The following is a 23,746-nucleotide window of genomic DNA, read 5'->3' on the forward strand; positions in this document are numbered from 1 at the left end:
ACACATTCCCGCTGCACCTTGGTCCAATCCTTACGACACCCGTGACATGAATGCTTCTCAACAATTTGCATAATATTTTTTACAAATACTTCCAGTGCTGCATCTGGATTCACTTCCTGGTGAAATCAGACCAACATACATTTTATTTATTTTTTTACATCTTCATCAAAAGAGTCCGGAGAAAACATTTTGTATGATCTCTTATAAATACTTCAGGCCCAACCTTTGGCACTTTGGCTTACCTTGTTATTGTCACAATGTTATGGTCACTATAGTGTAAGGGTTGTTCAACATTGGTCTGACCAATCGGAGTCCATGCTTCAAGATTGTTTTGATAACTCGTACTGGGAAACGTTCCGGGTTGCCTCTGAGAATAACATTGATGAATACACTTACTCGGTCACTGAGATAATCAGGAAGTGTATAGAGGATGTTGTTACTATTGTGAGGATTACAACTTATTCAAACCAAAAATCTGCTAAATATGTGTAAGCGACCAATAACACTTTATTTGATTTGGGTAGTAGTAATATCAGAGTGATGATTTAGGAAAGATATTTGAGGGGAGTAGAATCATTAGATTGATGATTTGGACAGATGTTTGACGGTACTACTTGTTCAAGTAAGAACTAAGTAATCGATGTCTAAAACGATGGGAGAATTAAACCATGTCTAAACCATGTCTAAACCATGTCTAAACCATGGGATAATAAACCATGTCTAAACCATGGGATAATGAACCGTGTATAAACCATGTCTAAGCCATGTCTAAACCATGGGATAATAAACCATGTCTAAACCATGTCTAAACCATGGGATAATAAACCATGTCTAAACCATGGAATAATAAACCATGTCTAAACCATGGGATAATAAACCATGTATAAACCATGTCTAAACCATGTCTAAACCATGGGATAATAAACCATGTCTAAACCATGGGATAATAAACCATGTCTAATCCATGGGATAATAAACCATGTCTAAACCATGGGATAACAAACCATGTCTAAACCATGGGATAATAAACCATGTCTAAACCATGGGATAACAAACCATGTCTAAACCATGTCTAAACCATGGGATAATAAACCATGTCTAAACCATGTCTAAACCATGGGATAATAAACCATGTCTAAACCATGAATAAACCCCATGTCTAAAACTTGTCTAAAAAATGTCTAAACCATGTCTAAACCATGTCTAAACCTCATTAAACCATGTCTAAACCTGGTTAAATAAAGGTGTCTAAACCATGTCTAAACCATGGGATAACAAACCATGTCTAAACCATGTCTAAACCATGGGATAATAAACCATGTCTAAACCATGTCTAAACCCCATGTGTAAACCATGTCTAAACCATGTCTAACCCATGGGATAATAAACCATGTCTAAACCATGTCTAAACCATGGGATAATAAACCATGTCTAAACCATGTCTAAACCATGTCTAAACCATGGGATAATAAACCATGTCTAAACCATGTATAAACCATGTCTAAACCATGTCTAAACCATGTCTAACCCATGGGATAATAAACCATGTCTAAACCATGTCTAAACCATGTATAAACCATGTCTAAACCATGTCTAACCCATGGGATAATAAACCATGTCTAAACCATGTATAAACCATGTCTAAACCCCATGTCTAAACCATGTCTAAACCATGTCTAAACCATGGGATAATAAACCATGTCTAAACCATGTCTAACCCATGGGATAATAAACCATGTCTAAACCCCATGTCTAAACCATGTCTAAACCATGGGATAATAAACCATGTCTAAACCATGTTTAAACCATGTATAAACCATGTCTAAACCCCATGTATAAACCATGTCTAAACCATGTATAAACCATGTCTAAACCATGTCTAAACAATGTCTAAACCATGTCTAAACCCCATGTTTAAACCCCATGTGTAAACCATGCCTAAACCCCATGCCTTCCTGCTGGTGAGTCTCTGATCCACCTCTACGCAGACGACACCATTCTGTATACTTCTGGCCCTTCTTTGGACACTGTGTTAACAACCCTCCTGACCAGCTTCAATGCCATACAACTCTCCTTCCGTGGCCTCCAACTGTTCTTAAATACAAGTAAAACTAAATGCATCCTCTTCAACCGATCGCTGCCCGCACCTGCCCGCACGTCCAGCATCACTACTACGGTTCTGACTTAGAATATGTGGACAACTACAAATACCTAGGTGTCTGGTTAGACCAGGGGCGAAAATCTGATATCAACTTTGGAGGGGACAATTACATGAAATTTTCTCAAGAGCAATTCCTGAGGGGGACACCAAAAGTAGTGCTGTAACACATAGCCTACATTGTAATATGGTAAATGTATATTGAGGAACCAAAGAAATAAGGTGTACCCTGATGAAGACAGCTTCGCTGTCGAAACGTTGGTTATTAAATTTTTGCATCTGAGCTCTTAGAGTGTGCGGCTTTCCTTTATTTTCTAGTGTTCTACTCCGCTAGCCAGCACCTCGCCTTTAAAGGTGTGCGTTTCTTTTTTCTAGATTAAACCATGTCTAAACCATGGGATAATAAACCATGTCTAAACCATGGGATAATAAACCATGTCTAAACCATGTCTAAACCATGGGATAATAAACCATGTCTAAACCATGGGATAATAAACCATGTCTAAACCATGGGATAATAAACCATGTCTAAACCATGGGATAACAAACCATGTCTAAACCATGGGATAATAAACCATGTCTAAACCATGTATAAACCCCATGTCTAAAACTTGTCTAAACCATGTCTAAACCATGTCTAAACCATGTCTAAACCTCATTAAACCATGTCTAAACCTGGTTAAATAAAGGTGTCTAAACCATGTCTAAACCATGGGATAACAAACCATGTCTAAACCATGTCTAAACCATGGGATAATAAACCATGTCTAAACCATGTCTAAACCATGTCTAAACCCCATGTGTAAACCATGTCTAAACCATGTCTAAACCATGTCTAACCCATGGGATAATAAACCATGTCTAAACCATGTCTAAACCATGGGATAATAAACCATGTCTAAACCATGTATAAACCATATCTAAACCATGTCTAACCCATGGGATAATAAACCATGTCTAAACCATGTATAAACCATGTCTAAACCCCATGTCTAAACCATGTCTAAACCATGTCTAAACCATGGGATAATAAACCATGTCTAAACCATGTCTAACCCATGGGATAATAAACCATTTCTAAACCATGTATAAACCATGTCTAAACCCCATGTCTAAACCATGTCTAAACCATGGGATAATAAACCATGTCTAAACCATGTTTAAACCATGTATAAACCATGTCTAAACCCCATGTATAAACCATGTCTAAACCATGTATAAACCATGTCTAAACCATGTCTAAACCATGTCTAAACCATGTCTAAACCCCATGTTTAAACCCCATGTGTAAACCATGCCTAAACCCCATGCCTTCCTGCTGGTGAGTCTCTGATCCACCTCTACGCAGACGACACCATTCTGTATACTTCTGGCCCTTCTTTGGACACTGTGTTAACAACCCTCCTGACCAGCTTCAATGCCATACGAGTGGCCTCCAACTGTTCTTAAATACAAGTAAAACTAAATGCATCCTCTTCAACCGATCGCTGCCCGCACCTGCCCGCACGTCCAGCATCACTACTACGGTTCTGACTTAGAATATGTGGACAACTACAAATACCTAGGTGTCTGGTTAGACCAGGGGCGAAAATCTGATATCAACTTTGGAGGAGACAATTACATGAAATTTTCTCAAGAGCAATTCCTGAGGGGGACACCAAAAGTAGTGCTGTAACACATAGCCTACATTGTAATATGGTAAATGTATATTGAGGAACCAAAGAAATAAGGTGTTTGCCGTACTCCTAACTACCGGTACCCAAAACTACACAACTAATCACAACAGCAATACCATTGCCTTTAACAAATCTTAGTTCAGTCACCAGTTTAAGTTGAGAGTGGGGGTATCCATGGCATTTTCCAATTATGTTCCTATTTTACAAGTCAAAAAAATTGAGAACCTTTCATAATGTTGCCAAACAAAGACTTAACAAACTTACCTGAGACTCCCTGTCTCTGCCAGTCTGTCCCTGCATATCTGTCCCCAACTCTGCTGTCTGTGTGCCATCTGTTGTCTGCTCTGCCTAATGACATCATTGTGAAACATTTCCATTAGAATTTCATTTCTTTCTCATGAACATTTTATCAACTAGTCTTTGAGATATTAGGCTACTAGGGTTGTTACTATGCGTTTTGGTGTATTGAAAAATACTCTGATGTCCGTCTTTTATTTTTCTGCCATTTTTCTACCTGGCTGGCTGGCTGGTTTACACACACACACACAATGTGTAGGTTATTTACAGTAGGAGATGGGCTTCTATCATCTTCAATCATTCTATTTGGGCTTCGATCGAAAAGGTAACTAGCAAATGTGAAACGGATTAAAATGACAAGAGTTGACAGCTGTATGAGTTCACCATTTACACAACATATCCTGCAACCTTTTGTAATTTTAATAGTTTGTTTCATATTGGCTGGCTTCCAACAATAGCTGAATTTGCAAAGCTAGTGAGCACCAATTCAGTTTCAGTGGTGTTTGCTATAATCTTTGCTACCCGGGTTAAATAAAGGTGAAATAAAATAAATAAATAAAAGTTTCCTTGCGACAATTTAGCTTTTGCAACGAGACCATTAAATATATTTAAGACAATGGTAGAAGAGAGTGTAGTTCTGTTCAGTTTGGACTTCAGTTTATCGCTAACCTTATCACAGGGACTTTGAAGCACTAATTTACATCATCTGCATGCTGAACTTGGAATAAATTGACAATAGCAAAGATTCCATCTTTGACGACGCCACATAAATGGAATAGGTACTAGCTAGCTTAATAGTTAATATTTGCGCGCTAGCTCTGCATATTCAGCTAGTGTGTGTGCGCGATTGACTGGATTAACCTCACGTCAGTTACGTGCATTGAGTGCCTTTCAGACAGTAGATACGACCTCTCTGTTACCTAGCAAGCTAAGGAACTGGCAGTGGATCAAACCATTGTGAGGCAAAGGGTGGGGGGGTCGCAATCTTTTGAAACTTAATCAGCACAATTAATCAGCACAATTGCTTTCATTGCGTATTATTAATATTATTTAAATTACGTAGTTATGTTTCAGTGATATATTGGGGGGGACAAATCATATTTTTCCCAGGATGGGGGGGTCGTGTCCCCCCCGGGATTTCCGCCCCTGGGTTAGACTGTAAACTCTCCTTCCAGACTCACATAAAACATCTCCAATCCAAAGTTAAATGTAGAATCGGCTTCCTATTTCGCAACAAAGCCTCCTTCACTCCTGCTGCCAAACATACCCTCGTAAAACTGACCATCCTACCGATCCTCGACTTCGGCGATGTCATTTACAAAATAGCCTCCAATACCCTACTCAATAAATTGGATGCAGTCTATCACAGTGCCATCCGTTTTGTCACCAAAGCCCCATATACTACCCACCACAGTGACCTGTACGCTCTCGTTGGCTGGCCCTCGCTTCATACTCGTCGCTAAACCCACTGGCTCCAGGTCATCTACAAGACCCTGCTAGGTAAAGTCCCCCCTTATCTCCGCTCACTGGTCACCATAGCAGCACCCACCTGTAGCACGCGCTCCAGCAGGTATATCTCACTGGTTACCCCCAAAGCCAATTCCTCCTTCGGCCGCCTCTCCTTCCAGTTCTCTGCTGCCAATGACTGGAACGAACTACAAAAATCTCTGAAACTGGAAACACTTATCTCCCTCACTAGCTTTAAGCACCAGCTGTCAAAGCAGCTCACAGATTACTGCACCTGTACATAGCCCATCTATAATTTAGCCCAAACAACTACCTCTTCCCCTACTGTATTGATGTATTTATTTATTTTGCTCCTTTGCACCCCATTATTTCTATTTCTACTTTGTACTTTCTTCCACTACAAATCTACCATTCCAGTGTTTTACTTGCTATATTGTATTTACTTCGCCACCATGGCCTTTTTTGCCTTTTCCTCCCTTATCTCACCTCATTTGCTCACATTGTATATAGACTTATTTTCTACTGTATTATTGACTGTATATTTGTTTTACTCCATGTGTAACTCATGTGTAACATGTGTTGTTGTATGTGTCAAACTGCTTTGCTTTATTTTGGCCAGGTTGCAGTTGTAAATGAGAACTTGTTCTCAACTTGCCTACCTGGTTAAATAAAGGTGAAATAAAAAAATGAAAAAATAAAATGTAACAGTCCCCTCTGCAACCTGTATGTAACAGTCCCCTCTGCAACCTGTATGTAACAGTCCCCTCTCCAACCTGTATGTAACAGTCCCCTCTCCAACCAGTATGTAACAGTCCCCTCTCCAACCTGTATGTAACAGTCCCCTCTCCAACCTGTATGTAACAGTCCCCTCTCCAACCTGTATACTGTGTGTAACAGTCCCCTCTCCAACCTGTATGTAACAGTCCCCTCTCCAACCTGTATACTGTATGTAACAGTCCCCTCTCCAACCTGTATACTGTATGTAACAGTCCCATCTCCAACCTGTATGTAGCAGTCCCCTCTCCAACCTGTATACAGTATGTAACAGTCCCCTCTGCAACCTGTATGTAACAGTCCCCTCTGCAACCTGTATGTAACAGTCCCCTCTCCAACCTGTATGTAACAGTCCCCTCTCCAACCAGTATGTAACAGTCCCCTCTCCAACCTGTATGTAACAGTCCCCTCTCCAACCTGTAACTGTATGTAACAGTCCCCTCTCAAACCTGTATGTAACAGTCCCCTCTCCAACCTGTATACTGTATGTAACAGTCCCCTCTCCAACCTGTATGTAACAGTCCCCTCTCCAACCTGTATACTGTATGTAACAGTCCCCTCTCCAACCTGTATGTAACAGTCCCCTCTCCAACCCGTATACTGAATGTAACAGTCCCCTCTCCAACCTGTATACTGTATGTAACAGTCCCCTCTCCAACCTGTATGTAACAGTCCCCTCTCCAACCTGTATGTAGCAGTCCCATCTCCAACCTGTATACTGTATGTAACAGTCCCCTCTCCAACCTGTATGTAACAGTCCCCTCTCCAACCTGTATACTGTATGTAACAGTCCCCTCTACAACCTGTATGTAACAGTCCCCTCTCCAACCTGTATGTAAGTCCCCTCTCCAACCTGTATGTAACAGTCCCCTCTCCAACCAGTATGTAGCAGTCCCATCTCCAACCTGTATGCTGTATGTAACAGTCCCCTCTCCAACATGTATGTAACAGTCCCCTCTCCAACCTGTATGTAACAGTCCCCTGTCCAACCTGTATGTAGCAGTCCCATCTCCAACCTGTATACTGTATGTAACAGTCCCCTCTCCAACCTGTATGTAACAGTCCCCTCTCCAACCTGTATGTAACAGTCCCCTCTCCACCCTGTATGTAACAGTCCCCTCTCCAACCTGTATGTAACAGTCCCCTCTCCAACCTGCATGTAACAGTCCCCTCTCCAACCTGTATGTAACAGTCCCCTCTCCAACCTGTATACTGTATGTAACAGTCCCCTCTCCAACAGTTTTATTTTATTTTTACATGTAACCTTTATTTAACTAGCCAAGTCAGTTAAAAACAAATTCTTATTTACAATGACGGCCTACCCCGGACGGTGCTGGACCAATTGTGCGCCGCCCTATGGGACTCCCAATCATGGCCGGATGTGATGAAGCCTGTATTTGAACCAGGGACTGCAGTGACACCTCTTGCACTGAGATGCAGTGCCTTAGACCACTTTGCCACTCTGGAGCGATATAGGATCATTCAACTTAACAGTGACATCTACTGGTTTACATAAATCATAATATAACTGAATAATATGCCCCTTCTTCACCACTAGATGGCAGTGTTGAATCACATGGAAGTCAATTGATAGGTTTTTCAATTAATTTAATATAGCAACATGGCATTTAAAAGACATTGAGAATCCAAGAGAGGGAGACAATGAAAAGCAGAAAACTAAAGATGAAGAGGTGTGACCTGAAAACACCCTCCATCTTCATCAAACAACAAGAGAGAGAGAGAGAGAGAGAGAGAGAGAGAGAGAGAGAGAGAGAGTGAGAGAGAGAGAGAGAGAAAGAGAGACAGAGACAGAGAGACAGAGAGAAAGAGAGATAGAGATAAAGAGAAAGAGAGAGATAGCGAGAGAAAGAGAAAGAGAGATAGAGAGAGAGACAGAGAGAGAGATAGAGAGAGATTATGTTGGGCCATTCCACCAGAACAACAACTCTCATCTGACAAAGCATCCAACAATTCCATATTCCCAACTATTAAACATCCCTGTTCACTGTGTATCAGACATGGTTAGTTCATCCTCCCGTTGTATCAACATGTCATAAAGAAACAGAGGGGTGTGTATCTGGGCTTCTGGGCCCTTGGCATTCAGGTGGATTGATTTCACATTCCTATACAAAGGGAGCCCTTATAAAACTGGTATTGAAGCACTGCTGGAGTTTATGAGGTAATGTTTCGTTGGGGAAACCTCCTGTCCTAATCTTTCACAACAATGCAAATGGTGTAATGACATAATGAGGATAATTGTATTTCATGAGATTGGTGGTAGCCAGTATACTATAACGGCACTGAGGTCTGAATACTAAGCTATGGCATTTACATGGATATATAATTAACAGATTGAGGATCGTTATTTTAAATAAATATGCCCATCTTTTGTGGGTTTTTTTTGTTTTTTTTAACGTATTTATATTTGTGTTCGAGTTCATTTAGATGCACTTCCGTTAAATCTTTTAATTTTACAGGTCACACTGACTGTTGCGTCAGATCAGAATGAATTGTGTTTTAAGTCCTATAGTTATTTTGGCAACTGCATCAGCAGACACCTTCCTATTAGGTCAAATAATACACGTCACTTTTAAAAGATATGGACAGTTCAGGACTGCATACATTTAAATATGTATCCCACTGCTATTAAAGCAATACACATGAATATACACATGATGACTGTATCTTTTCAGATTGAACATCTTTGACATAATGTATCTGTAATACTCCTTGCTGGTATGCTCGGTGATGTACATGTGCTTCAGAATATGTGCAGTGGCTTTAGCTAAATATTTGCCGCCGTGGAGAGACAAATAAAAAAAAACTGCAGTATTAATGTATTAGTACTACTGATTTTATTAGTACTACTGTATTACTGGTACTTTGTTATTATATGTGTAGTTGCATATTGATTTGCTGAACTGAAGTAGGCTACTACTTCCATCAGGTTAATGGAAACTAATTCTTACAATCCTTTATAATGTTGTTTTAAACTATTATCCTTGTAACTTGATATCCTTACTTTGCATATTTTTTTGTGTTCTTGATATTGTGCCTCAAAATACTTGCATTGTAAAGACCTTAATATTAAAAAAAGGGTTATTTCCAATTAAATCAAATATAGATCAGATATCACCTCTAGTCACAGATAGAAGGCATCAATACATGTCAGAATATCTTAATAATGTTCATATAACGTTCTTAGAATGCAATAAATGGAAGGTCTGCAACAATACATAAAACATTTACAATAGCTACACTTTCAAAGGAAACTTTACATGTATGGTCAAAGCCAAAATAAACACTCAGTCTGAATAAATGAGATTTTTTAACAAAAGTACAGTATCATACAACAACTAAAATATGTGAATAAAGAGACTCAAGGTTAAAAAAAAAACACTTGAATTTCATTACAAAATAATTATTATACATGATGTGAAATATACATTATTAATCTTACATTTTGGCATTTACAAATTTTCGTCCATTGACATACAGTATATTACAGCGAGGGATGGAGTTTTAGTTACAGTAAGGACAAGTGCATAGCAAAATAGAAAACCATTTAATCCTTCTAAGGACATAACACAAAGCCTGACCGACTGGTATTTCAAAAACAACATTTGAACATAAAATATGTTTGTAAGGCAAATATTTCATCATTTAAAATTGGCATAGTCTGAGAAAATGTCCACAAAGTCTTGTACCACCCGGTAGCAGAAGTCGTATTGTTCCTGGGGAAAGAATTTGAGAACCATCAGGGAGAATTCTAAATACGAGTCTGGTGAACTAACATGTAAATGTTCAACGTGTAATGTTGATGTTTTATGTGTAATGTCGATGTTTTATGTGTAATGTCGATGTTTTATGTCCGTTTTGATCATTTTACTGTAAGCCAGAGCACCAAAGACAAATATCCATTCTGTGTAAACTTAATGGACAATAAATGATTATATTATCTATTAAATGGCATTGGGACCGATAGATACTTGGTCAATTATGATGTGTGGCCAAACTATGTTAAAATATGGGATTCTTTGGAAATGAAAACAGGTTGACAAACGATGATTTGTGTCAAAGTCCTCACCACGGTCTGGACCATATGTGGTCTCTGCATCCGTAAACTCTTCACCGTCTGGAAGACGTCCAGCAGGCCCTCGGCCTTGACCCGCTCCAGGATATTACTCAGTGCAATGAACGTACCTGTTCGCCCTGCACCAGCACTACACAACATAACGTTAAAGAAAAACAGTGACTTTGGGGTTTTGTGACTGTTGTAATGGGTTGCTAGTAACAGTAACAGTCTTGCATAAAGAATGCTCAACAAACTATACAAGTAAAAAAGTGTTACCGAAGTAACAGTAAATGTGTGATAAAGAATTGTTATGAAGTAACAGTAAATGTGTAATAAAGTGTTACCAAAGTAACAGTAAATGTGTAATAAAGTGTTACCAAAGTAACAGTAAATGTGTAATAAAGTGTTAACAAAGTAACAGTAAATGTGTAATAAAGTGTTACCAAAGTAACAGTAAATGTGTAATAAAGTGTTACCAAAGTAACAGTAAATGTGTAATAAAGTGTTACCAAAGTAACAGTAAATGTGTAATAAAGTGTTACCAAAGTAACAGTAAATGTGTGATAGTGTTACCAAAGTAACAGTAAATGTGTAATAAAGTGTTACCAAAGTAACAGTAAATGTGTAATAAAGAATTGTTACCAAAGTAACAGTAAATGTGTGATAGTGTTACCAAAGTAACAGTAAGTGTAATAAAGTGTTACCAAAGTAACAGTAAATGTGTGATAATAAAGTGTTCCCAAAGTAACAGTAAATGTGTAATAAAGAATTGTTATGAAGTACATTTAAAGTGGTATAAAAGTGTTACTTAGGTAACAGTGAAGTGTAAAAGTGTTCCCAAAGTAACATTCCCCCACATGGCGATAAGGGTCAGAGTCTTAGCTACCTGCAGTGTACGATGATGGGATGGTTTCCTGACTGCTGTTGCTGTCTCTGCACCGAGGCGATGATGTCGATCATTCCTTTCCCATCGGCTGGGATCCCGATCTCTGGCCAGCCGTGAAAGTGGAAGTGGCGGACCAGACGTGTCTGCTTATCCTGAAACATGGAAACCCAGGTTTGGAAAGATAATGTAGCTGTCAGGATGCTCATTTGAGCAACATGCTAGGTTTGGACAGATCATTTAGCATTGGGAGCTAATTTTAGCAACATGCTAGGTTTGGACAGATCATTTAGCATTGGGAGCTAATTTTAGCAACATGCTAGGTTTGGACAGATCATTTAGCATTGGGAGCTCATTTTAGCAAATTTTTGCAATTTGCTAAGTTTTGGAAAGATAGTTTAGCGTTTGGGATGCAAATTTTTGCAATATGCTAGTTTCTCGTGATGACTGTTAACGTCTAATTTGGGTTGAGGGTTACAAGATTAGCAATATGCTAACATGACAAACACTTTATTGCTGTGATTAATCATGGACTCCTCTAGAGGTAAGAAGAAGGTTAAGGTTAATGTGTCAATAAACTATTGCTTTAAGTCCCTCACTACCTCAGGGTATTTCCATGGAAACTTACTGCTCCGTAGGTGAGTACCAGATCCCGTACACTGAAGGTGTCACACACAGTGTCTCCCTTCATCTCTACAGTGTATTCTCCATAGGTCACTGAGTCCTCTGTGGGCCAGTACTGGAAACACTTGTCCTGCAGGAGACACAGTCAGGAGATTAAGACTGAGTACTGGATAGCAGAGTGATTCCATTACCATCAAATAATAGAAGACATGTTCACGAACAGTAGACAGTACAATATTACAATAACTCAAAACATGTTAGAACAGTAGCCAAGTACAATATTACAATACCTCAACATGTTAGAACAGTAGCCTAGTACAATATTACAATAACTCAAATCATGTAAGAACAGTAGCCTAGTACAATATTACAATAACTCAAATCATGTAAGAACAGTAGCCAAGTACAATATTACAATAACTCAAAACATGTAAGAACAGTAGCCAAGTACAATATTACAATAACTCAAAACATGTTAGAACAGCAGCCTAGTACAATATTACAATAACTCAAAACATTTAAGAACAGTAGCCTAGTACAATATTACAATAACTCAAAACATTTAAGAACAGTAGCCTAGTACAATAACTAAAAACATGTAAGAACAGTAGCCTAGTACAATATTACAATAACTCAAACAAAACATGTAAGAACAGTAGCCTAGTACAATATTACAATAACTCAAAACATGTAAGAACAGTAGCCAAGTACAATATTACAATAACTCAAAACATTTAAGAACAGTAGCCTAGTACAATATTACAATAACTCAAAACATGTTAGAACAGTAGCCAATACAATATTACAATAACTCAAAACATGTAAGAACAGTAGCCAAGTACAATATTACAATAACTCAAAACATGTAAGAACAGTAGCCTAGTACAATATTACAATAACTCAAAACATGTTAGAACAGTAGCCTAGTACAATATTACAATAACTCAAAACATGTAAGAACAGTAGCCTAGTACAATATTACAATAACTCAAACAAAACATGTTAGAACAGTAGCCTAGTACAATATTACAATAACTCAAAACATGTTAGAACAGTAGCCTAGTACAATATTACAATAACTCAAAACATGTAAGAACAGCAGCCTAGTACAATATTACAATAACTCAAAACATGTAAGAACAGTAGCCTAGTACAATATTACAATAACTCAAAAACATGTAAGAACAGTAGCCTAGTACAATACTACAATAACTCAAAACATGTAAGAACAGTAGCCTAGTACAATATTACAATAACTCAAATCATGTAAGAACAGTAGCCTAGTACAATATTACAATAACTAAAAACATGTAAGAACAGTAGCCTAGTACAATACTACAATAACTCAAAACATGTAAGAACAGTAGCCTAGTACAATATTACAATAACTCAAAACATGTAAGAACAGTAGCCTAGTACAATATTACAATAACTCAAAACATGTAAGAAGAGTAGCCAAGTACAATATTACAATAACTCAACATGTAAGAACAGTAGCCAAGTACAATATTACAATAACTCAACATGTAAGAACAGTAGCCAAGTACAATATTACAATAACTCAAAACAAAGAGGTCCTAGTTTTGGATCCTTGCTAGCAGTAGACAACTGAGTTGCAGTAGTTAATAAGTGAATAGCATAGAGATATATAATATAATTTGAATTGTTTAAATGATATTTCTTTGATGAATGTCCTTCCTACCTGCTCCCTCTCCTGTAGTTCAGTCAGCATGACGATGGAGTGACACTTCCACTCCCAGGCCATCCTCCAGTAGTCCTCTACCGTGTGAGATAAAGGACCCTGGGTCGCTATGAAGTAGTCCTTCTGCCTGTAGCCCTGAGGACACCCCACCACAGTATACAGTACAGTCATTACCACCATGTCAGACAGGTACAACTTCCTTGAAACTTTGCAGATTGCAGCGTATGAATATATACTTCAAATATACCGCAAAAAAAACGAACTGTCAACAAATATGACGTTGATTCACGTTTACTCATTGATGTAGTAGTGAGTTTTGTAATGTTTACTTACATCTATAAATGATGCATTGATGTAGTCAGTAAACTCTTGGCCTCTTCTCATGGACATAATCACTCTGTTGAAGTCATCTGAAAAATAAATTCAAGATTAAAATTCATATTAAAACGGGAGATAACTACAAAAGACAGTATACAGAGTATAACAATCACATAGCATTGCAACTCAATCTCCAGATAAAAAATAACCCCCTTCATCGTAACTGCAGAATAACGACATGGGTTGGCGTTTTAATTACGCTTTTTTTAACATATTTTAGCTGTCAGAAACAAACTGCGCAAAAGTGAAGGCATTCATTCTGAGCCATATGGACCCTGGTCAAAAGTAGCGCACTAAATAGGGAATAGGGTGCCATTTGAGATGCACTCTAAAAGGCTCCTCCAGATCCATTTCTCAAACACTATTTACAAGAGAGTCTGCTAAATGACTTAAATGTAAATGTAAGATGAGAGGCAGGCAATGAAAAAACGCATCGCTCAACCTAAAGAACAGCAAAAAACAATGAGTGTTTTTATCAGATAAAACAACGAGACGACTGGCTAAAAGATTTCTCAATGTCAGTCCCACGCATCAAGGTTTAAATATATGACTACCAAATATGAAAAGGTGGTTTAGGTTAGGGTTAAGGTTTGGGATAGGGTCAAAAATGTATGATTTTAAAATGAGTTCCAAGCACTGGGATTAAACCCGCGATCCTTGGAGCTGTAGCTATCGCCTAGCAAGGCGCGGTGCCTACTAGATGGTAACAGGGACTCACGTCGCCTCACGTCGCCTAGTGGACGTTAGGAAACTGCCATGGAAATAAACGTCACTGTAATTTCACCCTTTCCATTACACCAACACATATCTTAATTCACTAAAGGAGCGGCCCTAACGGCCCTAACATCGAATGGTCTGAGGAAAAAGCAAATGAACAGGGGTAGAAGGAATTGGATCATCTGTGATGCTGTCACTGTTGATTTATGAATAGATCACCCATATTAGATGCCTAAAAGCCAGTGTCTCAAATGGCACCCTATTCCCTATATAGTGCACTACTTTTGACCACAGCCCTATGGACCGTAGTCAGTAGTGCACTAAATAGGGAATAGGGTGCCATTTGAGATGCACACTAAAAGGCTCCTCCAGATCCATTTCCCAAACACTATTTGCAAAATGAGAGGCAGGCAATGAAAAAACGCATCACTCAACCTAAAGAACAACAAAAACAAATTGTGTTTTTATCAGATAAAACAACAAGACAACTGGCTAAAATATCTCTCGATGTCAGTCCCATGCATCAAGGTTTAAATATATGAATACCAAATATGAAAAATAACATATACAATGGATTTCCCTGGCTATTTCTGCACAAATGCAATTTAGGTGAGAGAAGCAAGGGAATAAGGGATTTGATAATATCTCTCGTTTCATTCTAAAAGGGGTTATGAACACAATATAATCTGTGGGTCACAATCTGTCACAAGTTAAAGAATACCGCATGACGTAATGTAGTGCTACTGGACTCTGGGACAGCAGATCTCATTCAGTTTGTTGTGTTGGAACTTTTCCGGCGTTCCTTACATGGAATAATCTGGAGCACTCTGTTCTTCTTCATGTTGGCAGGGAGATTTCCCATCCTCATGTTCTCCTTCATTATCCGCATGTTGGTCAGTTTCTGGACGATAAGGGAGGTGGTGTCAGGGTGTAAATGTACACAAAGAAGACATTACATTCTTACCTTTATTTAACTAGGCAAGTCAGTTAAGAACAAATTCTTATTTACAATGACGGCCTACCCCCCCGGCCAAACCCTCCCCTAACGATGACGCTGGGCCTATTGTGCGCCGCCCTATGGGACTCCCGATCACAGCTGGTTGTGACACAACCGCTGCGCCACTCGGGAGGCCCAAAAACAAGGGCAATGCAAACTAATATAGAATAATTTATACACAATGCCCACAATTGCTATTATAAGCATACATAGACTTTAAAGGATTCTAAACTGCATGTAGCAAAGGGCTATATCTAATCAACTACAACCCTGTCAGAGAGACAGGACCCTGGCTCTCACTTTGAACTCTTCCTCCAGGCCGACCCTGTCGAAGGGGGCGTGGGTGTTGTGGAGTTTGTGCAGGTGTCCTTCCAGAGATGACACGTCCAGTTCTGTGTCTCCGTAGAGGTAGTATTCCAACAGGGCCTGGTAGATGAACGAGTACTGAATCTGGAGACCACAGAGGAAGACAAACACACATTTAGAGCACTAGAACAATAGGAATGAAAGTCCATACACTTTGATAATTGCTTCCAAAAGAAGAAGCTGAAGAAGAAGCAGAAACTGAAGAAGAGGCTGAAGAAGCAGAAGAAGAAGAAGAGATCAAGTGTGGTGTTCTTGGACCTCTATATTTTCTAGTTTACATTACAAATACATATTTACAACACTATAGTAGTAGGAAGGATAATGCTTACTTTTGGACAGTTGCTAGTCCTGGTACTAAGAGAAACATAGACTGATGATGCATTGCATGAAATAGTGTTGTGACCCTGTTGTTTTGAGCCTACGGTACTCACGTCTGTCTGTACAAGCTGTGAGCGCTGGTCTCGTATCTTGGACACAAAACCAAAGACGTCAATCTTCTGCTCTTGGTGCATCATGTCAATCACGCCGTCGATCACAATGAAGGTCCCTGTCCTTCCCACACCAGCACTGCAGAGACAAAGAACAGAGAAGACCAAGGAGTCAACTACTCTATCTAGCATCTGAGAACCATAGCATGACAGTTAGATCTCTCTCTCTCTCTCCCTAAAGATAGGTGGGGAAGTAACCTTCATGTTACTATGTACAGTACAACAGTTGAAATGTGTCTAAAAGACTGCATCTCCAGTATAAAGTACCTGCAGTGAACCACGATGGGACCAGCGAAGGAGGAGTTGACCGTCTTGACTTTCTTGAGGAACTTGAGCATGCCGATGGGGGAAAAGGGCACCCCAAAATCAGGCCAGCTGGTGAAGTGGAGCTGGGTGACCAGCCTGGAGGGCTTGGTGCCGTCACTGGCCTGCTACAGGAGAGGACACACAGAACAGACATACAGAGTCATTACTATAAACCAGATACTACATAGAGTCATTACTATAAACCAGATACTAAATAGAGTCATTACTATAAACCAGATACTACCTAGAGTCATTACTATAAACCAGATACTACATAGAGTCATTACTATAAACCAGATACTACATAGAGTCAATACTATAAACCAGATACTACATAGAGTCATTACTATGAACCAGATACTACATAGAGTCAATACTATAAACCAGATACTACATAGAGTCATTACTATAAACCAGATACTACATAGTCATTACTATAAACCAGATACTACCTAGAGTCATTACTATAAACCAGATACTACATAGAGTCATTACTATAAACTAGATAGTACATAGAGTCATTACTATAAACCATATACTACCTAGAGTCATTACTATAAACCAGATACTACATACAGAGTCATTACTATAAACCAGATACTACCTCTGTGGAAAGGGTTCTGCATGAAACCAAAAAGGGTTCTACCTGAAACCAAAAAGGGTTCTTCAAAGGGTTCTCCTATGAGGACAGCCAAAGAACCCTATTAGGTTGACGATAGCAGCATCCTTTCTAAGAGTGTAGGCTAGTATAATGTCATCCAGGCAAGTAGAAAAGGTGGTACTAGCTATTAGACCAGGCTTGCCTGTGCCAAACCACAGATGACCGCTGAGCAGTGTCAGCTCAGGGACATGGAACACCTGTGGTGGCCAGCAGGCTGCACACACAATAGACCCTGTCCCCGACGTGGGGCCCTGGGCCCGAGGGTCGTTCAACAAGACTGAGTCACTGGTGATCAGTAGCAACAGTAGACTTTGATAGTCTGTGACTCTGTGGTTCATGTGTTGTGTTGTACAGATGTAGGATCTTAATTTGAGCCAGTTTGCTACAGCAGGAAAATAATCCTGCAGAAACAGGAAATGTGAATTATTATGTGGATTATAATTAAAGGACATTTTTGTAGTGGTTGATACATTTTTCGTTTGGGCAATTCAAGTCTAAAAAAATCAAAGTGGAAATTACAAACGCTTTTAAAATCACAGGTTTGCAGGAAAATTCTCAGCAACAAAAGAGTGATCAAATTATCATCCTACATCTGTAGTCTACTTTATTCACATGACACAAAAAACACACACAGTTTACAGCACATCTTTTAAGTTTGTATGTCCATCAGTGTTGTGGAGGTCTGTAGACTACATATTTACAGTCAAATACTTATTAGTATCACTTTACTATACTACAAGTGAACAAGTATAGGACATTAGTATACTACATGTGAATAAGTATAGGACTTTATTATACTACAAGTGAATAAGTATAGTACTTTATTATACTACAAGTGAATAAGTATAGTACTTTATTATACTACAAGTGAATAAGTATAGGACAGGCAAGCACTTACATTTCCAACCAAACCTACAGTACTGTTAGAATCTAAATAGCCGCATGATTACCATCTAATAATAACTTACATATTGTATGCAGAACTTCCGTATGGTGTAGTCCACCAACACAGTAAAGTCTTCCACAGCCACCCGGACATTACCATAGGTCCAACAGCCCTGGTCTGGCCAGTACTGGTAACACTTGTCCTAGTGGTTGGAAACACAAAACAGGGAAGCAATGAGAGGACACTCAGATTCTAATCATAGAGAATGTTCCAATGTCTATACTAGCACACTAACTTAGTATAAAACAGGGTTGTAATCAGTTTCATTTTAATTCCAGTTCATTCAGAAAAGTATAAATAACCAAATTCCAATTTCAATGACACAGTTTCCTTTTTGAAAAGCATTGAAGAGAATTGGAATTCCTGTGTATTTACTGAATTGACAGGAATATAAATATCATTGACCCCAACACGGTATGAAACAAATGATTTGGTGTGCATTCTAAGTGTTATGCTAGCATGGAGACTGCATGTTTACAGTGCATTCTAAGTGTTATGCTATCATGGAGACTGCATGTTTACAGGTCACTCTAAGTGTTATGCTAGCATGGAGACTGCATGTTTACAGTGCATTCTAAGTGCTATGCTAGCATGGAGACTGCATGTTTACAGTGCATTCTAAGTGCTATGCTAGCATGGAGACTGCATGTTTACAGTGCATTCTAAGTCCTATGCTAGCATGGAGACTGCATGTCTACAGTGCATTCTAAGTGCTATGCTAGCATGGAGACTGCATGTTTACAGGTCATTCTAAGTGTTACGTTAGCATGGAGACTGCATGTTTACAGGTCATTCTAAGTGTTATGTTAGCATGGAGACTGCATGTTTACAGGTCATTCTAAGTGGTATGCTAGCATGAAGACTGCATGTCTACAGTGCATTCTAAGTGCTATGCTATCATGGAGACTGCATGTTTACAGTGCATTCTAGAATATATGGTAGGTCAAGCTGGAGGACGTATGGTGTAGCCTACAATAACAACATCTAGGTTCTATAGTATAGAAGATAAGACAGTACTGTAGTATTAGATTCTATTAGTTCACACGCAGGGGGGAAATCTGTCTTGACTTCTTAGCTCCCCCTGACTCTTCAACCTATTACAGTGAGAAGGAAGAGCTCCCTCCAGGGCCGGCCCGCCCGTTAGGCAGGATTAGGCGGCCACCTACTGCGGCAGATTGACAAGGGCGTCGTTTTCCAAGTTAAACTGACCAAGACGCACCCTCCAACAACACATAAAACCTCACATATTTCTGCCCCAAAATAATGAGTATTTCTCTCAACCAGTGGCACAAGGGCTTATTAGGTGAGCGCTGATGACGCCCTGTGATAAGCAGTGCTCACTTTGTTAAAGGAAGGGGCGCAAAAAAATATTTATCTTGTCCATTCCCAGGGTGCCTCTCCAGGGTGCTGTTGGAGAGACGCAGCGCTGCGGAGCTCCACCAACGTTCTGTTAAAAAAAACTCTCTGACGTAAATCATGTAGTAGATATAGCCTACGGTAGAAAGAGTATGTGGCCTTTTCTGTAGCCAACAGGCAGGAGATAACATGAATGACATAGTGAAAAAGAAAGTACTTCTGCATTTCCTGCTGTGTAAACACATTGCCAATAGGCTCAGGATAACTCCTGATAAAGTTGGGTAGCTGATATTCAGAGCTTAAATAGCCACATTGATTAGTCACATGATTCTGGACTAATAAAGCCAATGTAATTGCCTGTTTTATAAAAATGGTAGGCCTACCACAAAGATGGACATTCATAAAATTCCATTGAGGGCTGACACTGTAGGCTACACCCCAGTAAGCACAGACAGATGCCAACGTAATTTGGAAGTCTTTTTTTTTTGGTCCTGTCCAGGCGTCGTTTTTTTTATTTGAATTTTTTTGTGCGGTCCAGACCGGCCTTGAACCAATCATAGACATTTATATTTGGTTCAGGTTTGATGCGGTAGGAACAGCCTTGATTGGACTAAATCTGAGCCAATCATAGACGTTTATGTTTGGACCAAATCAAGTCTGCTCCAGACCGAACCAAATCAGAACCTAAATGAACCTAACTTCAACGTCTGGAAAATACTTATTTTAGACGTCTTCTCAACATAATTTTGCTTACTAGGACTATTCTAGATTTGTAGGGGTATAGGAGGGTGGCATTGAATGCATCACCATCCTAAAGGTGACCAGAAAGACACAGAGTGCAGTAAAGAATGTGAGGGCTTAATCTGCCAGCCAGCCAGTCAATCAGAATTAGCTAGTCTAAAACCACTTAACGAGAGTTTGCTGGCTAATTATGATAAAGACTTAGAGGGCTTTATTAGCCATTATTTAATCATCGATTCCGAGCAGCACAAAAGCTGATTTTAATCTCCTTTCCTTCCTGTTTTTATTGATCTCTGCAGGGTAAGGTCTCTCTCTCTCTCTCTCTCTCTCTCTCTCTCTGCAGGGTAAGGTCTCTCTCTAACTCTCTCTCTCTCTCTTTCTCTCTGCAGGGTAAAGCTCCTTGGAACTGCTCACAGGGGAAAGCACACATGGAGACAGATGACCTCCTCTGTTTAAGGAGAGATTGTGAAGTGAGACGGAAGTGGAAATAGATGGCTTGACTTCGGAGGCTTGAGGGCACTCTGGCAAAGACAAGTGTAGCAGCATAGTGTAAAGTGTAGTAGTAACATAGGATTAGTGTAGTAGTAATATAGGATTAGTGTAGTAGTAATATAGGATTAGTGTTAGTGTAGTAGTAATATAGGATTAGTGTAGTAGTAATATAGGATTAGTGTAGTAGTAATATCGTATTAGTATCAGTGTAGTAGTAATATAGGATTAGTGTTAGTGTAGTAGTAATATAGGATTTGTGTAGTAGTACTATAGGATTAGTATTAGAGTAGTAGTAATATAGGATTAGTGTAGTAGAAATATAGGATTAGTATTAGTGTAGTAGTAATATAGGATTAGTGTAGTAGTAATATAGGATTAGTATTAGTGTAGTAGTAATATAGGATTAGTGTAGTAGTAATATAGGATTAGTGTTAGTGTAGTAGTAATATAGGATTATTATTAGTGTAGTAGTAATATAGGATTAGTGTAGTAGTAATATAGGATTAGTGTAATAGTAATATAAGATTACTGTAGTAGTAATATAGGATTAGTGTTAGTGTAGTAGTAATATAGGATTAGTGTAGTAGTAATATAGGATTAGTGTTAGTGTAGTAGTAATATAGGATTAGTGTAGTAGAAATATAGGATTAGTGTAGTAGTAATATAGGACTAGTGTTAATGTAGTAGTAATATAGGATTAGTGTAGTAGTAATATAGGATTAGTGTTAGTGTAGTAGTAATATAGGATTATTATTAGTGTAGTAGTAATATAGGATTAGTGTAGTAGTAATATAGGATTAGTGTAATAGTAATATAAGATTACTGTAGTAGTAATATAGGATTAGTGTTAGTGTAGTAGTAATATAGGATTAGTGTAGTAGTAATATAGGATTAGTGTTAGTGTAGTAGTAATATAGGATTAGTGTTAGTGTAGTAGTAATATAGGATTAGTATTAGTGTAGTAGTAATATAGGATTAGTGTAGTAGAAATATAGGATTAGTGTAGTAGTAATATAGGACTAGTGTTAATGTAGTAGTAATGTAGGATTAGTGTAGTAGTAATATAGGATTAGTGTAGTAGTAATATAGGATTAGTGTAGTAGTAATATAGGATTAGTGTAGTAGTAATATAGGATTAGTGTTAATGTAGTAGTAATATAGGATTAGTGAAGTAATAATATAGGATTAGTGTAGTAGTAATATAGGATTAGTATCAGTGTAGTAGTAATATAGTATTAGTGTAGTAGTAATATAGGATTAGTGTAGTAGTAATATAGTATTAGTATCAGTGTAGTAATGTATCAGTAATGTGTAATGAAAACAGTTGATATATTTCTAGTGCTGGTATAACATTACAGAGAAATTCAAAGCAAAGTGAAAGTAACTGTGTAAAACTAACATCAAGGCGGTGACCCGATCCTGTAGGTTCATGCTCTACAACATTCGCAGAGTACGACCCTGCCTCACACAGGAAGCGGCGCAGGTCCTAATCCAGGCACTTGTCATCTCCCGTCTGGATTACTGCAACTCGTTGTTGGCTGGGCTCCCTGCCTGTGCCATTAAACCCCTACAACTCATCCAGAACGCCGCAGCCCGTCTGGTGTTCAACCTTCCCAAGTTCTCTCACGTCACCCCGCTCCTCCGCTCTCTCCACTGGCTTCCAGTTGAAGCTCGCATCCGCTACAAGACCATGGTGATTGCCTACGGAGCTGTGAAGGGAACGGCACCTCCATACCTTCAGGCTCTGATCAGGCCCTACACCCAAACAAGGGCACTGCGTTCATCCACCTCTGGCCTGCTCGCCTCCCTACCTCTGAGGAAGCACAGTTCCCGCTCAGCCCAGTCAAAACTGTTCGCTGCTCTGGCACCCCAATGGTGGAACAAGCTCCCTCACGACGCCAGGACAGCGGAGTCAATCACCACCTTCCGGAGACACCTGAAACCCCACCTCTTTAAGGAATACATGGGATAGGATAAAGAAATCCTTCTAACCCCCCCTTAAAAGATTTAGATGCACTATTGTAAAGTGGTTGTTCCACTGGATATTATAAGGTGAATGCACCAATTTGTAAGTCGCTCTGGATAACAGCGTCTGCTAAATGACTTAAATGTAAATGTAAATGTAAAAAAAAGTATTGTAAGCAGTCACCTCTTTCCTCTCTTTCAGGTTGGTCAGCATGACAATAGTTGCTGTCTTCTGTTCCCATATCATCCTCCAGAAGTCTGCTACCGTGTCTTGTTTAGGACCTGGAACACAACAGTCCATTACCTCATTAACCCATTCATCTTTGTTGACATACGGAACCAGCATCCATATTAGAAAATGTTTAATTACATTTGGAAGACACACGTGACACTTTAATCGAAATATTTGCTGCAGAACAACATCAATGTATTTACCTTGTGCTGCAATAAATTTGTTATTGTCCGTGTAGCCCTAACAAATAAAAATAAAAACGCTGTTAATTAATAACGTTACAAAGTAAACTGGTCTTGTTTCGGGTTGGAATAATAACATGATATATTCTATAATATATTGATACATATATGATTTCTTATTAATATTATGATATATATGATCTCAACTTTATTTAGGCCTACGAAAGAACACACATTTAAAAAACCAAAAAGCTAGATCCCAA

General features: G+C 38.9%; 1 protein-coding gene across 4 annotated transcripts in view; it reads right to left on the bottom strand.

Annotated features, from left to right (window-relative positions):
• Window positions 1–7,963: 7,963 nt before the first annotated feature.
• LOC106592985 (receptor-type tyrosine-protein phosphatase epsilon) overlaps window positions 7,964–23,746 on the bottom strand; it is a 181,002-nt gene continuing 165,219 nt past the window's right edge. For all 4 annotated transcript variants that reach the window (XM_045701143.1, XM_045701141.1, XM_045701142.1 and 1 more), the window contains 13 exons: window positions 23,505–23,541; window positions 23,254–23,351; window positions 18,538–18,657; window positions 16,870–17,033; window positions 16,546–16,681; window positions 16,049–16,198; window positions 15,559–15,652; window positions 13,990–14,066; window positions 13,657–13,791; window positions 11,959–12,084; window positions 11,334–11,485; window positions 10,460–10,595; window positions 7,964–10,106 (listed from right to left, as the gene is read on the bottom strand). In XM_045701143.1, the coding sequence (XP_045557099.1) occupies window positions 10,032–10,106; window positions 10,460–10,595; window positions 11,334–11,485; window positions 11,959–12,084; window positions 13,657–13,791; window positions 13,990–14,066; window positions 15,559–15,652; window positions 16,049–16,198; window positions 16,546–16,681; window positions 16,870–17,033; window positions 18,538–18,657; window positions 23,254–23,351; window positions 23,505–23,541 (1,500 nt within the window). In that variant the 3' untranslated portion in view covers window positions 7,964–10,031. The remainder of the gene's footprint in view (window positions 10,107–10,459; window positions 10,596–11,333; window positions 11,486–11,958; window positions 12,085–13,656; window positions 13,792–13,989; window positions 14,067–15,558; window positions 15,653–16,048; window positions 16,199–16,545; window positions 16,682–16,869; window positions 17,034–18,537; window positions 18,658–23,253; window positions 23,352–23,504; window positions 23,542–23,746) is intronic.

This window comes from Salmo salar, chromosome ssa18, assembly GCF_905237065.1.
Source record: "Salmo salar chromosome ssa18, Ssal_v3.1, whole genome shotgun sequence".
In the NCBI taxonomy this organism is placed as follows: domain Eukaryota; kingdom Metazoa; phylum Chordata; class Actinopteri; order Salmoniformes; family Salmonidae; genus Salmo; species Salmo salar.